At 36.8% G+C, this 19,344-nt stretch overlaps 1 protein-coding gene and 1 pseudogene across 1 annotated transcript; one reads left to right on the plus strand and one right to left on the minus strand.

Annotated features, from left to right (window-relative positions):
* Positions 1-4,455: 4,455 nt before the first annotated feature.
* Positions 4,456-11,480, plus strand: LOC114723973 (auxilin-related protein 2-like; annotated as a pseudogene).
* Positions 11,481-13,387: 1,907 nt separating this feature from the next.
* LOC114723923 (amino acid permease 4) lies at positions 13,388-16,126 on the minus strand. Its single transcript, XM_028910172.1, has 6 exons — positions 15,676-16,126; positions 15,260-15,493; positions 15,074-15,167; positions 14,774-14,988; positions 14,529-14,668; positions 13,388-14,372 (listed from the first exon to the last, which is right to left on the minus strand). Exons 1-6 carry the CDS (start codon positions 15,803-15,805, stop codon positions 13,728-13,730), a joined length of 1,458 nt encoding a protein of 485 aa, XP_028766005.1. The 5' UTR covers positions 15,806-16,126; the 3' UTR covers positions 13,388-13,727.
* Positions 16,127-19,344: the final 3,218 nt, after the last annotated feature.

The raw sequence follows: 19,344 nt of genomic DNA on the forward strand, positions 1-19,344 counted from the left end.
TAAAAATTAAACAATATCTTATATTAAGGATCAGAGATAATATATGGCAAAAGTTATACTCCAATGTGATCAAAACGAAAAATTAAATATTGTAACAAAAAATTAAAAAAAACAAGTCATGCGAAACAACAAGAAGGCTCCAATGTGATCAAAACAAAGGTACCAAAAAACCGTATCGACTACTGAACTAGTTGAGAAGATAGTTTAAAGATTAGTGGATTAGATTAAAATTAGACCAGAATCAGACTAATCATTTTAAAATAATATAATTTAATTGACAATAATAAAACGTAACAGCATTAATATCATTATAAATTTTTAATCACTAAAATTCAAAATATTATATTTGCTTATAAAATTTTTTATATCTGGTTATAAATTTTTTTTTATCAAGATAGCATTTAAAAAACCCTTAAATAGAAAAAGCATTGCAGGTGTAGTGTAATAATTAATAAAGAGGCTTTATTATCTCTTCTTTTCTGTCGGACATCCTTCTTATTTTTTTGTTTTTATAATACTACCTTCAATTCTTAATATAAGAATTGGTTGACAAATTCAATTAGATTAAAGAAGTTTGTTAAATTAGTTATTTGAAATAAATTGGTATTGTCTTTCCTAAAACATTCATACTAATCAAATGTATTGGCTAATACTATTATTACAAAGACTACTTTAAAAAAATAAATAAATATAAAAGATAAAGAAGATTAAGATTTATATTTAATATTAAAATTAAAATCAAACAATTTTTATATTAAAAACTACAAATATGTAAATACGTGCTACAGAGAGATAAAAAAACAAAATAAAAAATAGGTTTTGAAAAACGAAAAAAACTGGGAAGAAAAAGTTAGACCAGGCCTACAAAATAGAGTCTATACATAGGATTATTAACACCAGCCAGCTTTTCATCTTGTTGTTTCAAGACATAGCACCTTTCCTTATTTCTCCTGTTTTTTTTTTTTTTTCAATTATTCTATTTCATTTGTCTCTTCTTCCCCCACTTCGAACTTTGTATTTTCAATGGGACTCAGAAAGCAAAAGCACGTATGGATATATATTTCTAAAGAATCGATCAGCGATCTCCTCTCCTCCTCTTTGCCTCTCCCTCTCGTCCTTTCAACTCTTCCACCTCCCTTGGAATACCAACAAGGCAGTAAGAAACAAGACAACCCACTCCTACCGCGCAGTCACCCGGTTTAAAACCAGTTTTAACTGGTTCGTTTCAATTCCGATCTAATAAGCAAAGCATACTAAGTTAAAGACCGGTTCGCTAATTTTCCGCTTAAACAGGCTATTTCAATCTTTTTTTTTTTACCTTCATCAAAATAGAGATGTAAAAGAGTTTCAATTAATTACACAGCCAATGGCCATTAAACAACTAAAGCAACCGCTAAAAATGAACAACTACATATTTCAAATAAATGATTAAATTTCAGCCCAATTCAATGATTAACAAATGCGAAAACATATATTTTGAAAATAACCCGCGAATAGGGGGGAAAAAAACGAAAGTACCCTGTGAATAATTTTCCAATCATTTTCTACCCCAGCTAATTACATTCTCAACTTGAACAAGACTTGAAATTCAAATTATAACTTGACTTCTCTCCGCTTTAATTAACAGATACACATGAGTTTCCAATATTGAATCTTTATTTCTGTAAGACAAATAGCTCTTCTGCTAAGTTTATATATATTATTTTTAATTTTTAATATAAGAGTTAAATAAATAATTTAGATATTATAAAAATTAATTAAATTAGTTATTTATATATGTGTGTATACACATTGAAACTATCTCTAACAATAACCTAGTAGAAATATTCAGAAAAGAAAAATTATAAATTTTTTACCAAAAAAAAAAAATAAATTCGGGATAAAATTGACTGAAACACTGTATTATATGGATCAAATCGAATCTTTCAATTAGTTTTTATATTGAAAATTTAATGCATCATTTATTTTATTAGGCCTAGTTTTTGAGACTCAACCGCTGTTGGCCCATGTCATGGGAATAGCCAAAAACAAAAAGCCTTTAATTTTCACGACACAGAATTACAGATAGAAGGGAGCCCACTGCCAGCAATTATTGCCTCCTGCACCAAAGAAAGCGACACGTGTAGGCGTCATAATACGATGGCCACTTTAACTGCAATCATTCAAGCCTAATTGTACTGCGTGCTCTATTATTTTTGGGGATGAGATGAATTTTGCGTACCCATCACGAAGAGGACATGGCACCATGGCAGACACAAGACGTCAGCCTTTCCGGTCCAGACAAAAACACTTTTTTGGCCATCAAGTCCAAATAACTTTTTTTTTTTTTTTAAATATGAGTTAACATTCATCTAGCACCTGAAATATTTTTTAAATATATTTAATATTCTGAAATATTTTTTTAAATACGTTTAGTACTGTAAAGTGTTTTTTGGTATATCTAAGACCTCAATAATTTTTTTAAGTGGTTTCAGCACCCAAAAATATTTGTTGGTGCATTCAGCATCAAGACAAAAAAATACTTCAAGATGCTAGACGGCTCTAAAAAATACTTCTAGATGCTTGATGTATCAGACAATATTTTGGATATTGGATGTACTCAAAAAAATATTTTAAAGTGCTGAATGCACTTTAATCCTTTAAATATAAGACTCTTTTTATAATATAGTTTATACTATAAAATAAATTTTATATATTATACCAACGGGGTTGGTTCAAGTGGTAAGTGACTTGGTACCGCTTAAACGAGGTCTCGAGTTCGAGCCTCAGTATGCAGAAATCCCCGTTGGGAGACTCACTCACCACAGCCAGGTGCGTGATGCGGTCGGATCCAGATGTACGAAACAAAGCTTTCAGTGGTTCAATTAGGGGATTTTGGGTTAAAAAAACACTTTTTAAAAACACTTTTTTTTTAACAAATCAAGACAAATTATTTTACATATTTATTTTTTATATCATAAAATTACTTTTAAAATAGTATTTTGATGCCATCCAGTCACTTTTTCAGTCGATAACCACAGTCAATTAGCCCCGCAATTTACGTTGTGCATGTGCCTGCCAGTGGGTTTGTACATTTGTACCATGTCGTGGCAATTCTTCTACCTTCAAATGTTAAAAATTTCATAGACCTAGCTAATGACAACGTCTCGTTAGTCCTTTATTTCTGACTTGGCTAATTTCAGGATTCTCTTCAGGACCGTTCGAGCGAAGAAAGATGGACACAAAAATTTGTTGGATCGTTCCTCTATTCGCTAACTTAGCCACATGACGTATACTTGTCAACGCATCACGCTAACCTAATGCCCAGTGGATGAGAATATGGTGGGATTATATTTAGGCGTGCGTCCTTGTTCATGCAGTTGGTTCAGTGAGAAGACCAATATCATCGTTGTCGTCGTCATTTTAATAGCTCCTGTGATATTTAGATTAAAGTGTTATCTGAGGGGATAGTGATATTCTCCTTATTACTGATACTGATTACTAATTCCGGAACTGAATCAGAATTAATATTACCTACTCCAAAAGCAAGTCGTGGGGCTTCTAACCTCATTACACAAACTAAAAACTCAAGATGAATCATGAATATGTCCTGCTTCGAAGATTTTCATGAAAATAAATATCGTTCAGCCCTTCCCATCATTCTCCCTTCGGGGTGGCCATTTTTTTGCCTTTGGTACCATTTTGGATGGAAAATTAGTCCACTTTCGTAGGAAAATGTTGGTTTCTCATAGATTTCCCCGGCCCAACTCAATAAGCCATGTCATCGGTGTTTCAGATACATATGATCCGCAGTTCAAAAAAAAAAAGAATCATATGATCCGCAAAAGTAGGTTATGGGCTTTGTTAAACAAACAGATTAGGCCTACATGAACATTCCACGAAAAAGGACAGCCTTCTCCCTCTTCATCCATAAAAATAAAACACACGAACACGTATTATGACCACTAGCTTGACTAGGCATGTTTGCACCTTTGTTTTGGGGACCGTCAAGGCATGTTTGTACTCGGTACTGCCGCGGTATGAGTATTTAATATTACTAACGCTTCAGATAAGATTCACGCGGGACAATTTTTCCTCTCCGATAGCGTATTTCTTATCTCCCTGATACAAAATTAATTAGACGTGCATTGGGTAACAAAAGTCAAAAGGTCATAATATCCACTCATCTCTTCAAAACAGAGTCTCATTAGAATTATCAGATACTAGTATTATTCAGTATCGTTGACACAATCAATGTGATATATGCTATTTCTACCTAAAAAGAGACAAAAAAAAGTAACAAAAAAAAAGAGACAAGTAAATTTCTGATTTAAATGCGTGCAAAAAAAAAAAAAAAGAGGGAGAAAAGGTTCCGTGCAATCGTAATTTCCCGCGGTATAATCTACATGAAAACGAACATAATCAGATTTTTCCTTCTCTACCTCGCGGCAAAATTCTCCAGAGGCAAGTGGGGACAAAAAAAAAAAAAATAAAAGGCCTCCCAGGCATTCCGCCACCACATGTATCCTCTTACCGCCCCCCAGGAAGCTCCGTCGGACTGACCGGAGGAGGATACCGCCCCCACCTGACCTCTCCTTCCATCCTACATCAGATCTTTTCCTTCCTTTTCTCACCTTCTTCTCATTTATTGTTCTCTCTTAGCTTGTCTATATTCTTCAACCTATCATTTAATTTTCATAGATCCTCATTACCCTTTCCTTTCTCCAAATTATTGCGAATTGTCTCAAGCCATGAACGACTTCGATGGTCTCCTAGCAAACGATTTCGGGTTCAAGCCGCAGGGGAAATCGGCTCCAATGGCTGCATCCAAGGGATCTTCTAATATCACCCCTAGTACCTCTCGATCCGCTCGTAACTCTATTAACTTAGGCGGGAGGTTCATGGATGGCAGCGACCCGCGATTTGGGTTGTCGGATAATCAAAAGAATCGAGATACTGCTGGTTTCGATGATCTGTTTGGCTCTTCTGCGAGGTTGCCGAGCAAATCACAGAGTCTCAACGCTGATTCGTCATTCAATTTGGATTCCATATTTCATGGTTCTGGTGATTATGGTTCCAAGGCTATGAATGCGCCAGTGTATGACAAACCCGTCTATGACGATGACGTTTTCGATGGCGTTCCTGGGTTGAAGACTTCTTCTAAGTTAAATATGATGACATTTTCGCGTCGGCATCGTCGGCTCCCTCTGGTGCATTTGATGATCTTCTTGGTGGCTTTGGCAAGGCAGAGCGTGAACCTAAGAGTTCGGATGTGAAGAGACCGGGAAAGAATGATAGCAGTGTCCCAGACTTCAATGGCAGAAGGGGGAATCAAAATGCATTTGATAATCTCCTTGGTGGATTTGGAGGCAGGAGCCCCCCTAGTGACAGGTACGGCAACCGTGTTTTTATGGAGACCGAGTTTCTTAGCGGTTTGGGATAGCTAAGTAGCTGCCTATATATGCTATAGTTCTCGTTCCAAGAGGTCAAATAATTTTCAAGAGTCTTCCTGAAATTCTGGTTGGCCATGCATCTTTGAAAAAAAATCACCTATTGATAATACTTCCCACAAACAGAATTTACTGATTGTGAGTCTTCTGGAACAGCCGTCTTAACGCTCGTTTATATTTGTTCTTTTTAAAGTGTGCAATGTACACTGAAAATGTTCAAAACAATTACTTATCTGCTAGTACTGCAACTTAAGGAGGGACCAGGTGCCCTTCGTTTGATCTATTTAAGTCTGCAACTATGCATATTTGAATGATCTAAACTTAATGGAATGTAGGAGAGTAACATTAGTTATTTGGAGCTTGGAAGGAGCTATTCTAGAATGAACCCTATGGAACTTCTTCTTCTTTTTTTTTGGGTGGGGGAGTGTTTTGATGTTATTTTCTTTAATTTACTTCCTCCATCTCATTTTATTTGTCTTTGAGGTTTTGGCACAAATTAAGAAGTACAATAAATATTTTTGATTTTCTTCTAAATTTTCTAAATTTTTATATGTTCTCTTCATAATTATCTCTTTTATTCCATAATTTAGGTTAGTGAAGATAACGATATAAATGGAAAAATAATAATGAATGTCGTCTTGGACTTTGGAAATGATAGATATGTGGAAACAATTTTCCCCCCAAAGGAACGAGTTAAAAAAAGAAAAAAGAAAAAAGAAGGGAGTAGTGAAAAATTGGCTGTTTGGGTTTTCAGAGTGAAGTATCAAGTTTATTGTTTAAAGGAGCTAGCTATTTTAAAGCATGCGTTAATTTTTGGTGGATCTTTTAAGCATATATAGGATGTTTTATCTATTTGTGTAGTTATAGTCTGGAGTTTTTGTTTGTATGATATGAATTTCAGCGGTCATTCATTCAATAAATATTCAAGTGAACATAACAACAAGAGCAAGCCTTATCCATTAGGTGGGGTCAACTATATAGATTGTATGACATCATTGTGTTCCATCAACAATCAAATCTCTAAACAAGTAAACATAATACAGTTTGGAAAATTAGGTTTGGCTATTCTTGATATTTCCCCCCCTTTTCCTTTTGGAGAGAAGTTTCATTAAAGAGAAAAGAAAACACAAGTTGTCCAAGAATACCAATCTTGAACCAATGTACGCAAAATAGAAAGGTTAGAAATCTTGAACCTGATTTGCTTGGGGATTTTGAGATTGTGTTGCACGACTTGAATATTGAGTTTATTGTTTCTAGCTCAAAGTATATTGCCTTCTTCACAGGCCAGCTCCTGATATTGGTTTGTCCTCAGAACCAACTGCGAGGGCATCTAAAACAACCCCTGGTATGGCAGAAGATCCTTTTAAGGTATTTGAATCAGCTTCGACCCCGCTTGATTCATCTTCAGGCCAATTTATGGACCCACTGGAGGAAATTACTCAAATTAATAAATTCAGCAGTTCTAGAAGCATGAAAAATGATAGCTCAGTAAATTCTAATGGCAGAGTATATGATGATATTGATCCCTTTGGGGGGCTTGGAAAATCTGTGCCGGCATTATCATCAGGGACAAATAATAGGAAGGGTGGCAGTCCTCCACATACAAATACAAGCTCAAATTGGACTAGAGACAAAGAAACAATTGAGAGATCTTCTGTGAGGGCTTCTGAGAGACAATCACAAATCAGGATACCAGTTGATCGTAATCAAGATTTTCAGAGGATGCCTTTTGACATACCTTCATATTCATCTGATTATGATAAACCAGTTAGCCAAAGGGCTTCTTCCCCACCAAACAATAATGCCGGTTTTAGAGAGGCTAATGTTCAAGTGGATATGTCTCCTAAATATGAAGAGAATTCAGAATTGAATGATATATGGTTAACGGTATCAGAGATTCCTCTTTTCACACAACCAACTGCTGCTCCACCACCTTCAAGACCCCCCCCTCCACGACCTGCTTCTGCCAATGCTAAAAAGAAGGCTAAAGAGTCGTCTTCTTTTCAAAGTTCTACTCGGTTCTCCCAAGGTCCTAAGTCTGCTCCTGCTGCAGCAACAGCATCATCACATTTTGATGAGCTTGAGGATTTTTCCATGGGCAGGAATCGTGGTAATGATGATAAGCATCTAAGTGATCTTGTTAATGAAGAAGTGGAAATGAACTCTGCGGCTGCAGCTATGAAGGAGGCTATGGATAGAGCTGAAGCTAAATTCAGGCATGCGAAGGGAGTTAGAGAGAGAGAGAACGTAAAGGCTTCAAGAAGCAACCTGGAAAAAGATGAGAGAGTTGTCCAGGAGGATAGTGAGAAGCAGGAAAGGTTAGACCATGAAAGGCAACAGAGGGAGAGAGAGGAAAGGGAGCGAAGGAGGCTTGAGGAGGAAAAGGAGAGGGAGCAGAAAGAAAGACATCAGCAACTTGAGAGGGAAAGGGAGAAAGCGAGGGAGATTGAAAGGGAAAGAGAGAAGGCAAGGCAGGCTGTAGAAAGAGCTACTAGAGAAGCGCGCGAGAGAGCTGCTGCTGAAGCTCGGATGAGAGCTGAGAGGGCTGCTGCTGACAAAGCCAGTGCTGAAGCTCGAGAACGAGCTGAAAGAGCTGCAGTACAGAGGGCCCAGGCTGAAGCCCGTGAAAGGGCTGCTGCTGAGGCAAGGGAAAGGGCTGAAAGGGCTGCTGTAGAGGCAAGGGAAAGGGCAAATTCAGAGTCAAAGGAGAGGGAAGCACGGGAGAGAGCTGCAGCTGCAAGGGCCGAAGCTGAAGCACGAGTTAGAGCAGAGCGTGCTGCTGTAGAAAGGGCTGCTGCAGAGGCACGAGAAAGAGCTTCAGCTGCTGCAAGGATGAATCAACAAAAGAATGAAAATGATCTGGAATCCTTTTTTAGCATGGGTACACGAGGCAGCAGTGTTCCAAGGCCTCCCAGGGCAAACTCTTCTGTAAGGACCTATGTTTGTTTATCATTATCTGACTGTATGGCACGTTTGCATATTAATTCTGTGAATCTACATGCTTTCAGGACTCTGTGTTTGATGACCAGCCTCAACCAGACATAACAAGGAAATCTACAGGGGTATCTTCAAGCATGAAGAAAGCATCATCATCAACTAATATTGTTGATGATCTTTCCTCAATTTTTGGATGTAGGTTTTCATGTTTTATATGGTGCTTATTGTTACGATAGGGGTTTGTATTCTTTGTCTCACATTTGCTTACTTGTCTATTTTTGTCCCTTCTCTTTTATGGTTTAAAGCTGCTCCATCATCCTTTGGGCAATTTCAAGAGGTTGAAGGGGAAAGTGAAGAAAGACGAAGAGCTAGGTTGGAACGCCACCAGAGGACTCAGGAGCGTGCGGTATGTGTTAATGTGTTATGGTCTCTAATTTGGTTTCTTTGTTGGTCTCAAAATGAATTGCCAACCTCTTTTGAACTAACTTTTGTTATACTCCTTTGATTCTATTTATAAGTCACTTCCAACATGTTTTATACAGAACAAGAAAAACCTTCAATTTCATTAACTCTCATTTAAAATTTAGCTACTTTTCAATTTTATCCCTATTTAATATGCATTATATTTCATGTAAACAAAGTCAACACAATAATAAATGAAGGATAAAATTATACATCTATATAAAAAAAATTCTCTTAGTGCCCTACAAATAGGATGAAAAAATGTCTTCTCTCTCTGCCCTATAAATAGGACCAGAGGAGTATTTATATTCAGTTTTTTTAAGACTACCATTGAGTTTAGCTCAAATTACACGTATTTCCTTTAACTACAAAATTACACACTTTAATTCCATTTCAATTTTTATTAAAATATCCTCCATTAACTTATATACATAAAATTACCCATATATGTACAAATAAAAATAAAAAGTAGATTTTGTTTTCATTAAAATTTAACCCAAGATTTTGCAGTTGGGCTAGTGGAGGGTATTTTAGTAGCATCAGTTTTTATTTCATGAGAAGTCTGTATATATTTGAAAATAGAATGTTAGTCTTTGTTTTTGACAAAACTTAGAAAAAGTTGGTGTAATTTGCTTCTTCTTGTTTTTTTTTCCCCTTTTCTTTTCTTGTAATTGTTTTGTCTATGTGACCTTTGATGTTTTGTAATTTATTCTAGGCAAAAGCGTTGGCTGAGAAGAATCAGCGGGACCTACAAACACAAAGAGAGCAAGCTGAAAGACATGCAAGTTTTTCGTTCATTTTTTTTCTTATGAGTGTTTTTTGCTGAAAGGACACGTTCTTTTTGAATACTTATCCATGAAAATATGCAAACCTGTCCTTGTGACATGTTTTTATTTTATTATCTAATTTCAAAATTTCATGGGCTTCAGAGGATTGCTGAAACTTTGGATGTTGAAATCAAGCGTTGGGCTGCAGGAAAAGAGGGGAACTTGCGTGCTTTACTATCAACCTTACAATATGTATGTACCTAGCGCATAAACCTTTGCACAGTGGATAATCTCTCTGAAACTTCTCTTTTTCTGATTCATGTAATGCTCATATGTTTGCGGGCTTACAACTTTGTGTTCTTTAAAAATTTTGAATGCGTCCTTGGTAGTTTTGTTTGTCATAGTTTTCTCAGCAGTATTGTTTTTCTTCCAACTGGTCTTTGTTTTATAACTTGAATATCTAATACTAATGCATTTATTTCACGAACGATGATCAGGTGCTGTGGCCTGCATGCGGTTGGCAGCCAGTTTCTTTGACTGATTTAATTACAGCGGCATCTGTTAGAAAAGTTTATAGGAAAGCCACTCTGTGCGTCCATCCTGATAAGGTGCAGCAGAAAGGTGCAACACTTCAACAGAAATACATTGCAGAGAAAGTATTCGATTTACTCAAGGTATTGCAGACCATTGCATTGCGTACAATATGTTTATGTCTTTTTGTTAGTGCTTTCTAAACTGCAGTCTTTACATAACATGAGTTTGTATATAGCATTTCTTGGTCACGGCGTCCATGTTAACATAGGAAATTCTAATGTCTGTGGTTCCTTACACAGTTGTACCCGCATGAGGTATTCAATGATGTGTTGCCTTTGCAGCATATCATATTTTAGTAATTGAATTGTTAATAGTTTACTTAGTGACTGGGCTTTTGCTGTTGGACAAATATGACCTGTTCCTTTTAATTTTGATGAACCTCGGCGAGCTCGCTCAGTTTTATGCTTAAACATAGTTGCCAGAGTATTTACATACCAGGCCCTGTACAAACAGTGTTATGTTGTATTCCTTAGCCTGGAATACTTAAATTATCTGAAAGTTTGGTTGTCAATTACAGGAAGCGTGGAATAAGTTCAATTCTGAGGAGCTTTTCTAATCATTTGAGGTGGTTGTTCATCTATTTTGTTATGGGGCCCGCAACCTTGTATTAGCTGCGTCCCCTCCCCCAACCGAAGTGGGCTGCCCCTTTCTCCTCTTTCCATATATTTTTCTGATTGAAAGTGAAATGCATGGGTGGCGAAATATGGCTTGTGTGTAGCTTTGAGGTTGCCGCAAGGCTACGCACCATGAAGTAATTTTTGGCGTAACTGATGTTATTCCAGGGGGCTGCCACGTTTTCACAGGCTATAATGAGCGTAGCATGGTTTCTTTTTGGTGTAAAAATATCAACTTGTGGGCAACTTTCATTATTCTTTCAGTTGATTTAATTTATTACCTGTGATATAGAAAGATCTATAGAGTATAGACCGACCATCGGGGCAGTGTGGATTTGCATCAAATTTTGGGAGACCCATCATTGTGGGATTGAGCCAAGAATCACTCACGTCTTTCGCGCAAGCTAATTCAATTTATGAGATTGGAGCTGTTTATTGTTTCTGGTGTTCAATCAGGAATGTTTCTACTATTCATTGGTGGGGGGAGATAAAATTCTCATGCACCATCGATTACTGGTGGACAAATTTTGTATGTTCTCCATTTGTTTTGATTCTGATGTGTAATATCTGTATTTCACCGAAGTCTATCTGCCTTTTCGGAATCATTTGTACGTTCCTTCTTCTTTTGAAGGACGAAGCCCCATTTATTAACCGTATAATATGGGCAAGTTAGTTTAGAGTGTGTCCATTTTAGTATTGCAGAGCGTCGTTGCATGTTTTGCGGTTTTTCTCTCTCTGCATCGTTAAAGGTTTTCCGAATTGATTCATCAGATATCAGAATGATTCCGTTCTGTTCTGTTAAGGAAAATATTAATTAAAAGACATAATCAATAATGAGAGAATTTGAACTCTTTATTTCTCATCCGTCGGCCACGCCATGCGCGTACGATTGATTTCTCGGGGCGTGTAATTTTATTCTCATGTGACGCAAGTACGGAAAATAAAATAAAGGCTTCCTCTATTTTCTGAGCGAAAGTGTTTGTGCCGCACATTTATCGGGAGGCTCCGAAGCTTGAAGTCTTGGGAATCATGGGTTGCGATTGGTAGGAAATATTAAAAATAAGAGATTGAAATTAGAACTGTAATTGATAAAATTTATTAAAAAAGTGTTTAATATGAAAGATTTCTTGTTATATGGGATTAGGTAAGTCCATGTAGGTAGGATTGGGGGTATTTTCCAATCCTACCTCTATGGGTTTGGCTAATTCCATATAATAAGTAATTACTTATAATAATAAATACTATTTTAATGATTTTTTTCAATTGCAATCTCAATCTCAATCCTTCATTTTTAATGTTTCGTACCAATGGGATCATAAGTTCCTGTGACAGTGAAGTCGACGTTATTGTTGGCAATAATTTCAAGTGACCACAAAACCACATGTACAGTTGCCGACTTGGCAGATAAGGTTCCATTATTGTGCTACGCCGATGAGTGAGGGCTATATGTTTAATTGGATGATGGGAACTGCATTTAAAGAATGTGGAGAATGTGGGAGCTGAACCTGAACCTGATTCTACAGTTGGAGTTTGGATCTCATTTCTAAATCATTTTGTGGCCCATGTGAGGTTAAGTCCCGTACACACCAAGTCCAGCTTTCTCGCCTGCCTTTCATTCGTCCATCTCTTGAATTGTTCCGGTGAAGCACTCTCTTTATTCGTAACACATTTGATCCTGAAAATACCCCCCATTGTCTTTTCCCACATCATTTTCTGTCAAACATCTTCCTTCATAAGCTCCAATCCGGTTTTCTTTTCCCTTATTTTTTTTCTATTATTTTTGCAATCGCTTATAACAGATGTTAGTAACAAGGAAGGGTTAGAGTATTAACTAAAACAAATTAGCTGGCTTAAAGCAGTAATTATATTTTTTGGCACATATATGGAGCTTTTGTCTCTGATGAGGAACAAGTGTGTTGTTTACCCACATTCTTGATGGATCTGCTTCCATCATTTCGTTTCATTTCACTGCCTTATTACTCTCAGGAGCAGTCTCATTCCTTCTCTCTCTCTCTCTGACATTTTCTCTTTCATATATACTTTTTTTTTTTGATCGACCTCTTTCACATATACTCATCGAGTCATTATCCCTTTAAAATCATCAATTTTCTGAGACCATTTATTATTATTTTCTTTAAAATAATTCCTAACAGCTAAATACAGCAGAGGTTGTAGAAGGAAGTAGGCTGGAGACTTCAACAACTTATTTTGCTCATTCAGATCAGAGACCTATTCTGGCAATGAAATAATTATATGCATTAACTCCTAACTCATAACCAATTTCAACTAACCAAAACTAATTCCTTAAAGCATTAACCACTAAAAACGTGTGTTCATCTTAGATGATGACATAAGTTGATAGCTTTTCAAGCGAAGTGTCTTGAGGAACAAGTTTCATTTACTAAAAAATCTGCATTCAGTAATATATATGTCGACATTAAATTGACAAATCAATTATTTAAATAATAACGTGAGATATAGAATAAAACTAATCTTGTGATTATCAACTTAAAAAAATAACAATTTAAATAAAAAAATAGAAAATAAATTAAATGAAAATGAAACCCAAACCGACAGAGTAACATGCCAAAACAGGTAAATTCAGCTTCATTTATTGTTAGCGCAAAGGAAAAAAGAAGTTGCATTTATTGAACAAAACAAACTACAGGACAACGACCTTTTAGCATGCATGGAGCAGAAGTTTGAAAGTTCTGTCTAGACCCAAGGATGTTGAAGAAGCGGAAAACGGCACGTGGAATCCCATAACCCAATAAAACAACCATCATGTGGCAGATATTAATCACTGGGACATTCCCCATTCCCCAGTAATAAACATACTCAAACAAAACATGGTTCTTTCCCCTCTCTCTGGTTTCCCAAACAAGCCACATATCATATTACTGTACCAGCACGGAAGAAACTTACTAATAATCAGACTTAAACGGTTTGTATTTCTTAAGATCAAGCAAGACACCAGCCACGGAGCCAGTAACAGCCACGACTGATAGTAAAAGGCAGGTCAAGCTAAGCAATTGAAGACAAATCCACTTGCCACTCCATTTTGCGATGTTCTTCTGTGAAATATACATCTTCACAGGAAAATAGACGTTCAAGGGCCAAAACCCAAAAGCCCCCATAACTCCCACAATGTCATTGAAGAATGGGAGCAACATTGATATGACAGTGGTGATCATCACAAACACTGTTCTCCACACTAGTCTAAACAGGCTGAGATTGTATGGGGAGAAACCAGGGATTCGAATTCGGAACTCTTTCTTGATTCTGGGACATCTTTGTGATGCTTTCTTCTCAATGAAAGCGAAGATAGGTTGGGAAAACACTTGGTATGCTCCTACCAGGTGAATCACTACAGCAGCATTAGCGATGTCTATGAGCCAATATGTGTTGTCGAAACCAAAACCAGTTAGCAGATTCCCAGGTGCCATGTCTCCAAAAGCTGCATAGCCCATGAGGCCACAAAGCATGTAGAACGTTGTGGTTATGATAGTACTAATCAGTGTAGCCTTCTTCATTGTCTTTGCTTCCGATGGTGGAGATTTTATGGTGTCCTGTTTCAACTTTTGTTATTAGCCAAAAGTGGCCTAAATGTTTCAATCCGCATTTAGTCCTCCAAAGATAGAAATTTTTCAAAAGAAATATGTTTTTTTAATGATGAATAATAATTGGACATACTCATAATTATTATAAGTTCCAAAGTTGGTTACCTGAATTTCAATGAGGACAACAGAGAATGTGTAGGCAAAGGCTATGTCACCAAGGGCTTGGCAGGTCCTCCATATTTTCTGGGCCTGAGTTACAGTTCCGATGCTCACTCCCGTGAGGCTTCCCTTGAATTCACCCGTTTCTGCTACCACAAATCTCAGCCGAATTAACTCCAATACTGTAATACAACAAATCATAGAATATAGATTTAACAAAAAAAGAAAGAAAAAGAATAGCATGCTTTTACCTGCAACCTTAACGATCCCAAGAACAAGACCAATCAGAGAATAGGTGGCTGACATGAATGCAGCAACTATGGAAAGCCACCAAATCTGATCGAAGTCTGGAATCTGAGATAGGAAACATTGAGTTGCCCCAAAAATGATTATGAATGGGGTGGTTGACATGTGGCATGGATTTTTTCCTCTCGAAGAATGGAAACAATTAGATCTTTTTATTGACCTGTCAAAAAAAAAAAATTACAGATTAGCACAGTTAAATGATCATCAATGGTGCATTAATATAATGTTGTACCAATATCACTCACATCATGCTTATGGCAGCTGCTATAGTGTAGCCTATAGTAATCCCGAAAAGATTCAGGTACTGAATTATCCCAATCAGCTTCACATTCACTCCTCCTGCAAATTCAGTCATTAAGGCTTCATTAAACCACTTGAACTGCAATTGTGACAATAAGACTGTGTCTCTCTTTGTGAAAACTGAGGATTACCCAGAATGGAGCGAACTGCGTCGGGGTAACTATAGTTCCTCTTTCCAGTATCAGGATCCCCTACACGGTAACAATCTGCTAGCAACGATGAAGTGAAGAAAGTGACCACGGAGAACAAAAGCATCACCGTAGGACCAGCAATCCAACCCAATTGAGCTATAGCCCATGCTAAGGACAGAACTCCTGATCCTATCACAGCCGTTATAATGTGCGAACTTGCAGTCCAAACAGTTCCTGCATTATTTCATAAACACTTATATTTGTTAAGTGAAAGATGAATGAGGAAGTGCACATTTGTTTTGTTTTTAAGCGACAGAAGAGTAACGAATTGCAAGTGAGAGAATTTTAGGAGCTAGATGGTGCAGGAACGGTAAACTTTGGCAGCAGGGGACTAAAGTTATGTTACTAGTATGTACCAGTTCGTTTAGGACGGCCATCGTCGTCGTAGCATTTGTATGGAGATTGCGAATTCACATCATCTCTGGAATCTTCAATGTCAAAGGCTTGAAGTTGGCGAAGTTCGGTGGTGGCAGAGTTTTCAGCCATCTTAGATGGAAAAGGCACAGTTCAAAGCAGAGAAAATATTTAGTTAACAGGTTTGAAAAAACCAGTTTGCATTCACAAACAAAACAGAGAGAAAGGAGGAGGGAGAAGGATGATTTAATTATACGGGGCAGGGAAGGCTAAGCATTATTGATACTGAATGGTTTAGGCAGAGAAATGGGGGCATTTATAGTAGGGGTCCTAAGAAAGGAAGCTGCACAAGTTAAAAGTTGAAAGACACTGTCAATCTGAAAATGCACGAAAGATAAAATCTTTCGTTGGATTTGTGGGATCCCCTAGAGTCTGTGAAAAAGAGAACTCAAAATGGTGGCTTCCTACTTTGGAGCACCACATCAAGCACATGAAATTGGAAGAGCGTGTATTAGAGACAGTCACATTCTTTGCCTTCAATCGCTAGTAAACCGCATAGTTCATTCAAAAACATTATATACTGAGACAGGGCATATAATATATACTTCATAGTGAAGATGAAAGAGTACGACGCAACGACATAGATATATAATAATTCATAGCCCAATTTCTTCTGAAAACTGAAATGCTTTCCTAATTAATTTTCTCACTTAACCTTGTTTACTCTGTGAAGGAACACTTTTTTCTCTTTATGAAATTGGCCTTCTTTGTAGCTCTTGCCACCTTTTAAGCCACTGTTATAGCACAGGAGCGCTTAATGTTTCTTAGTTCAACAAATTTAAAAAAATATACAATCTCCCAAGCCGGCACTAGCATCATGTTTGAAATTTCAGTTCATATTGTACTTTTGAACTTAAAATGATATTCTTAACGCAAGAAAAACCAGATAGTTGCCACAGCCTCCTTATAACATAAGAACCAAAACTGTGCAGAAACATCGTTTTATTGCATCATTAGAATCAAAAAACGAAAGAAGTGGATTAAATCACTGTCCGCATCTCTGCGATTCTCTTAAAAATTTACAGTCAAGTGATATTAGTTTTGTTTCATTTTTTGAGCTCTTTCTTTACCTCCCTTTTATTTCTATTTTTTCTTAATGAAGTGAATACAGAAGAATTCAGTGGGCTCAAACTAAACAAAAGATGAAGAGCCAACGTTCCATCAATTAAAAGGACGGAACATATCCACATATTATTTTGACAACTGTTCTGTTTTTAGGGATAAATATTGAATATCAAATCGATATCACCTATCCTTTATAATAAAGCCAAAAGCCAAAACCTCTGGCTATTATTTGTTGCCAAATGAAGAATAGTTAGGTTACTAAAAGAAAAAGTGCTTTTCAAAATATTAATAATTAAACACGTTTTGTATGGTCAAATCCAACGTTTTAGCAATTATTAGCTTAGGATCAATTCCTTCAAATGGTGACAAGAATCCGAGAAAGAAGAGGAATATGCACATTAAGATGGGGGAAAATTTTTTAGCATATCTTTCACATATACGACTTCAAATTATTCCATCTGGTCCTCTTTCTCTCTGACACGCACACCCAATAAACAGAGGCAAGTTTTTGCTTTGTTTTTTTCCCCAAAAAAAGGGGACCCCGAGAGGGATTCGGAGAAATAATCAAATATATAAAATAAGGTGGGGTAATTTACAGAGTGTGATGGTGCAGTTTTAGAATATTCATGATGAAAACTAGAAAACCAAAGATATGCCACTGAAAGTGGGTTTTGGAAGTTTGGACAGCCAAATTGGGGTGGTGGGCCAAGGGGACGTAGTTGGGTAGGCTAAACATGCAGTGAGCAGATGAATTTGGATAGGCAAGATGTGGATGATTGAACAAGAAATCTAAGTGAAATGCTAGTGGGAATTGACTTGATCATTCTGGACCACACAATATGAACAAAGCAAAGGGTTTTCTACATACACTGTGATTGCCCTTCACAAGGTTTTCATTAGAGACCATGGCTCTGGTAGACACAGTTCATGTCCTTCCTCTTCGATAATCAACCTTAGTGATAGCCACTGAAGGAAGAAGTGGATTTCTCTGGCTAGGTTGTCAAATCTGTTCCATCTTTAGAAGTTGGTTGCATATGCTTATTTTCTTTGGAGAAGATATATCTGTATTTATGATTTTTAAGCACAGCTAGCAACGAAGAGCAAGGCGCAAAAATGGAGGAGAAAACAAACAGGTCAAGAGCAATGACTTAACACCACATCTTAATTCAAAATCTCAAGCTCAAATCTGTAGGTCATTCCACTTTATTGCCGCGCCAATCATGACCAATCCAATTTTCGACTTTCAAATATTGTGGCACACAAAAATTCCCACCGAAGTTCTCATTTTTGGGTCTCAAACGTGTGCACAATTACAAGCTTCCAACAATGTCTTTTTTTCAAAGGTCCTAAACGAACCTGACTTTCTGACTTTGATACTACTTGTTTATGAATTCTTTAACTTTATTATATATTAAATACTGAATTCAACTTTATCGAGTGTTAGATTTTTCGCATCAAATTCAAGTCCGTTACACTTGGACATCCTCTCAAGGGTGATTTCACATGGGTTCATTTAAATAAAAGAGATAAGAATAACAATATATAATATAAGGATATGTGGACTGTGCAGGATTTAGTGGTTCCAATGTGCTTTCAAGTTTAAATGCTAAGCTACCTGTAAGGAATTTTGCAAGTATAGCATTGAATTCTTCTTACTTACATGGCCCCTATTCTTTTCAGGTCCGGCCACCTGTACGCTTCCTTTTCCTTTCCGTTCAACAAGAGATATTGATGTGGATTACTATAAGAGAAGCAAAAAAAAAAAAAAAAGTGTTAGGATCTTGAAGTTAATGGTCTGCGTGTATCTTTAATTTCATCCTATCAGGAATGTTATAACCATTAGTTGAAGCAAAAAACTGAAGGTGGGATGGGTACTTTAATTTTGTGGCATTAATTTCTGGGATAACTGCACTTTCTTCCTCATTAATTCAAACAACATACTCTATCAGCTAAGATGCTCAGAGATAGCATGCAATCAATCGGAGGAGTGATTCTAGTCATTCTCCTGGAAAGAAGAATCACATCACATTCAATTATTCAGAGCTGATGTTGTATGTGCTTAAGCAATTAACTAGAACAGAGCCAAGTAAATTTCTGCTTCTTAATTAAAGTTGCTTTCTTCCTCTTTTTCTCCGAAAATAATTTCCTGAAACCATGGTGGGGTTGAAGATGTACCAAGACGGTGACACCTGTTTTTGCATATATGAGGTTTTGTTGTGTGTCTGACAGAAGAAGCCAGAGGGATTATGCATATAATGATTACAATATAATAATAATTGGAAGCTTCCACATCATGATTCGTGGCATCATTTTCAAAATCTTATCCTGAATGTCATGTTTTTCCAACTTCCCAATGAAGCTGAAGAATGAAGAACCAAACAAAGTGAGAATGATCATGGATGTTCATGTTCATGATTTAGAGTTCCCGGCCAGGCACCCTAATAGCCACCAAAACCCATCACTTCAAGCATTATGCCTCCATCTTTATCCGTCTGTGCCACGAGCATACTTACGTTACGTACAAAAATTTGTTTTATGTCCTTGGC

This window comes from Neltuma alba, unplaced genomic scaffold (assembly GCF_004799145.2).
Source record: "Neltuma alba isolate B1F8T4 unplaced genomic scaffold, ASM479914v2 tig00012163_pilon, whole genome shotgun sequence".
NCBI lineage: Eukaryota > Viridiplantae > Streptophyta > Magnoliopsida > Fabales > Fabaceae > Neltuma > Neltuma alba.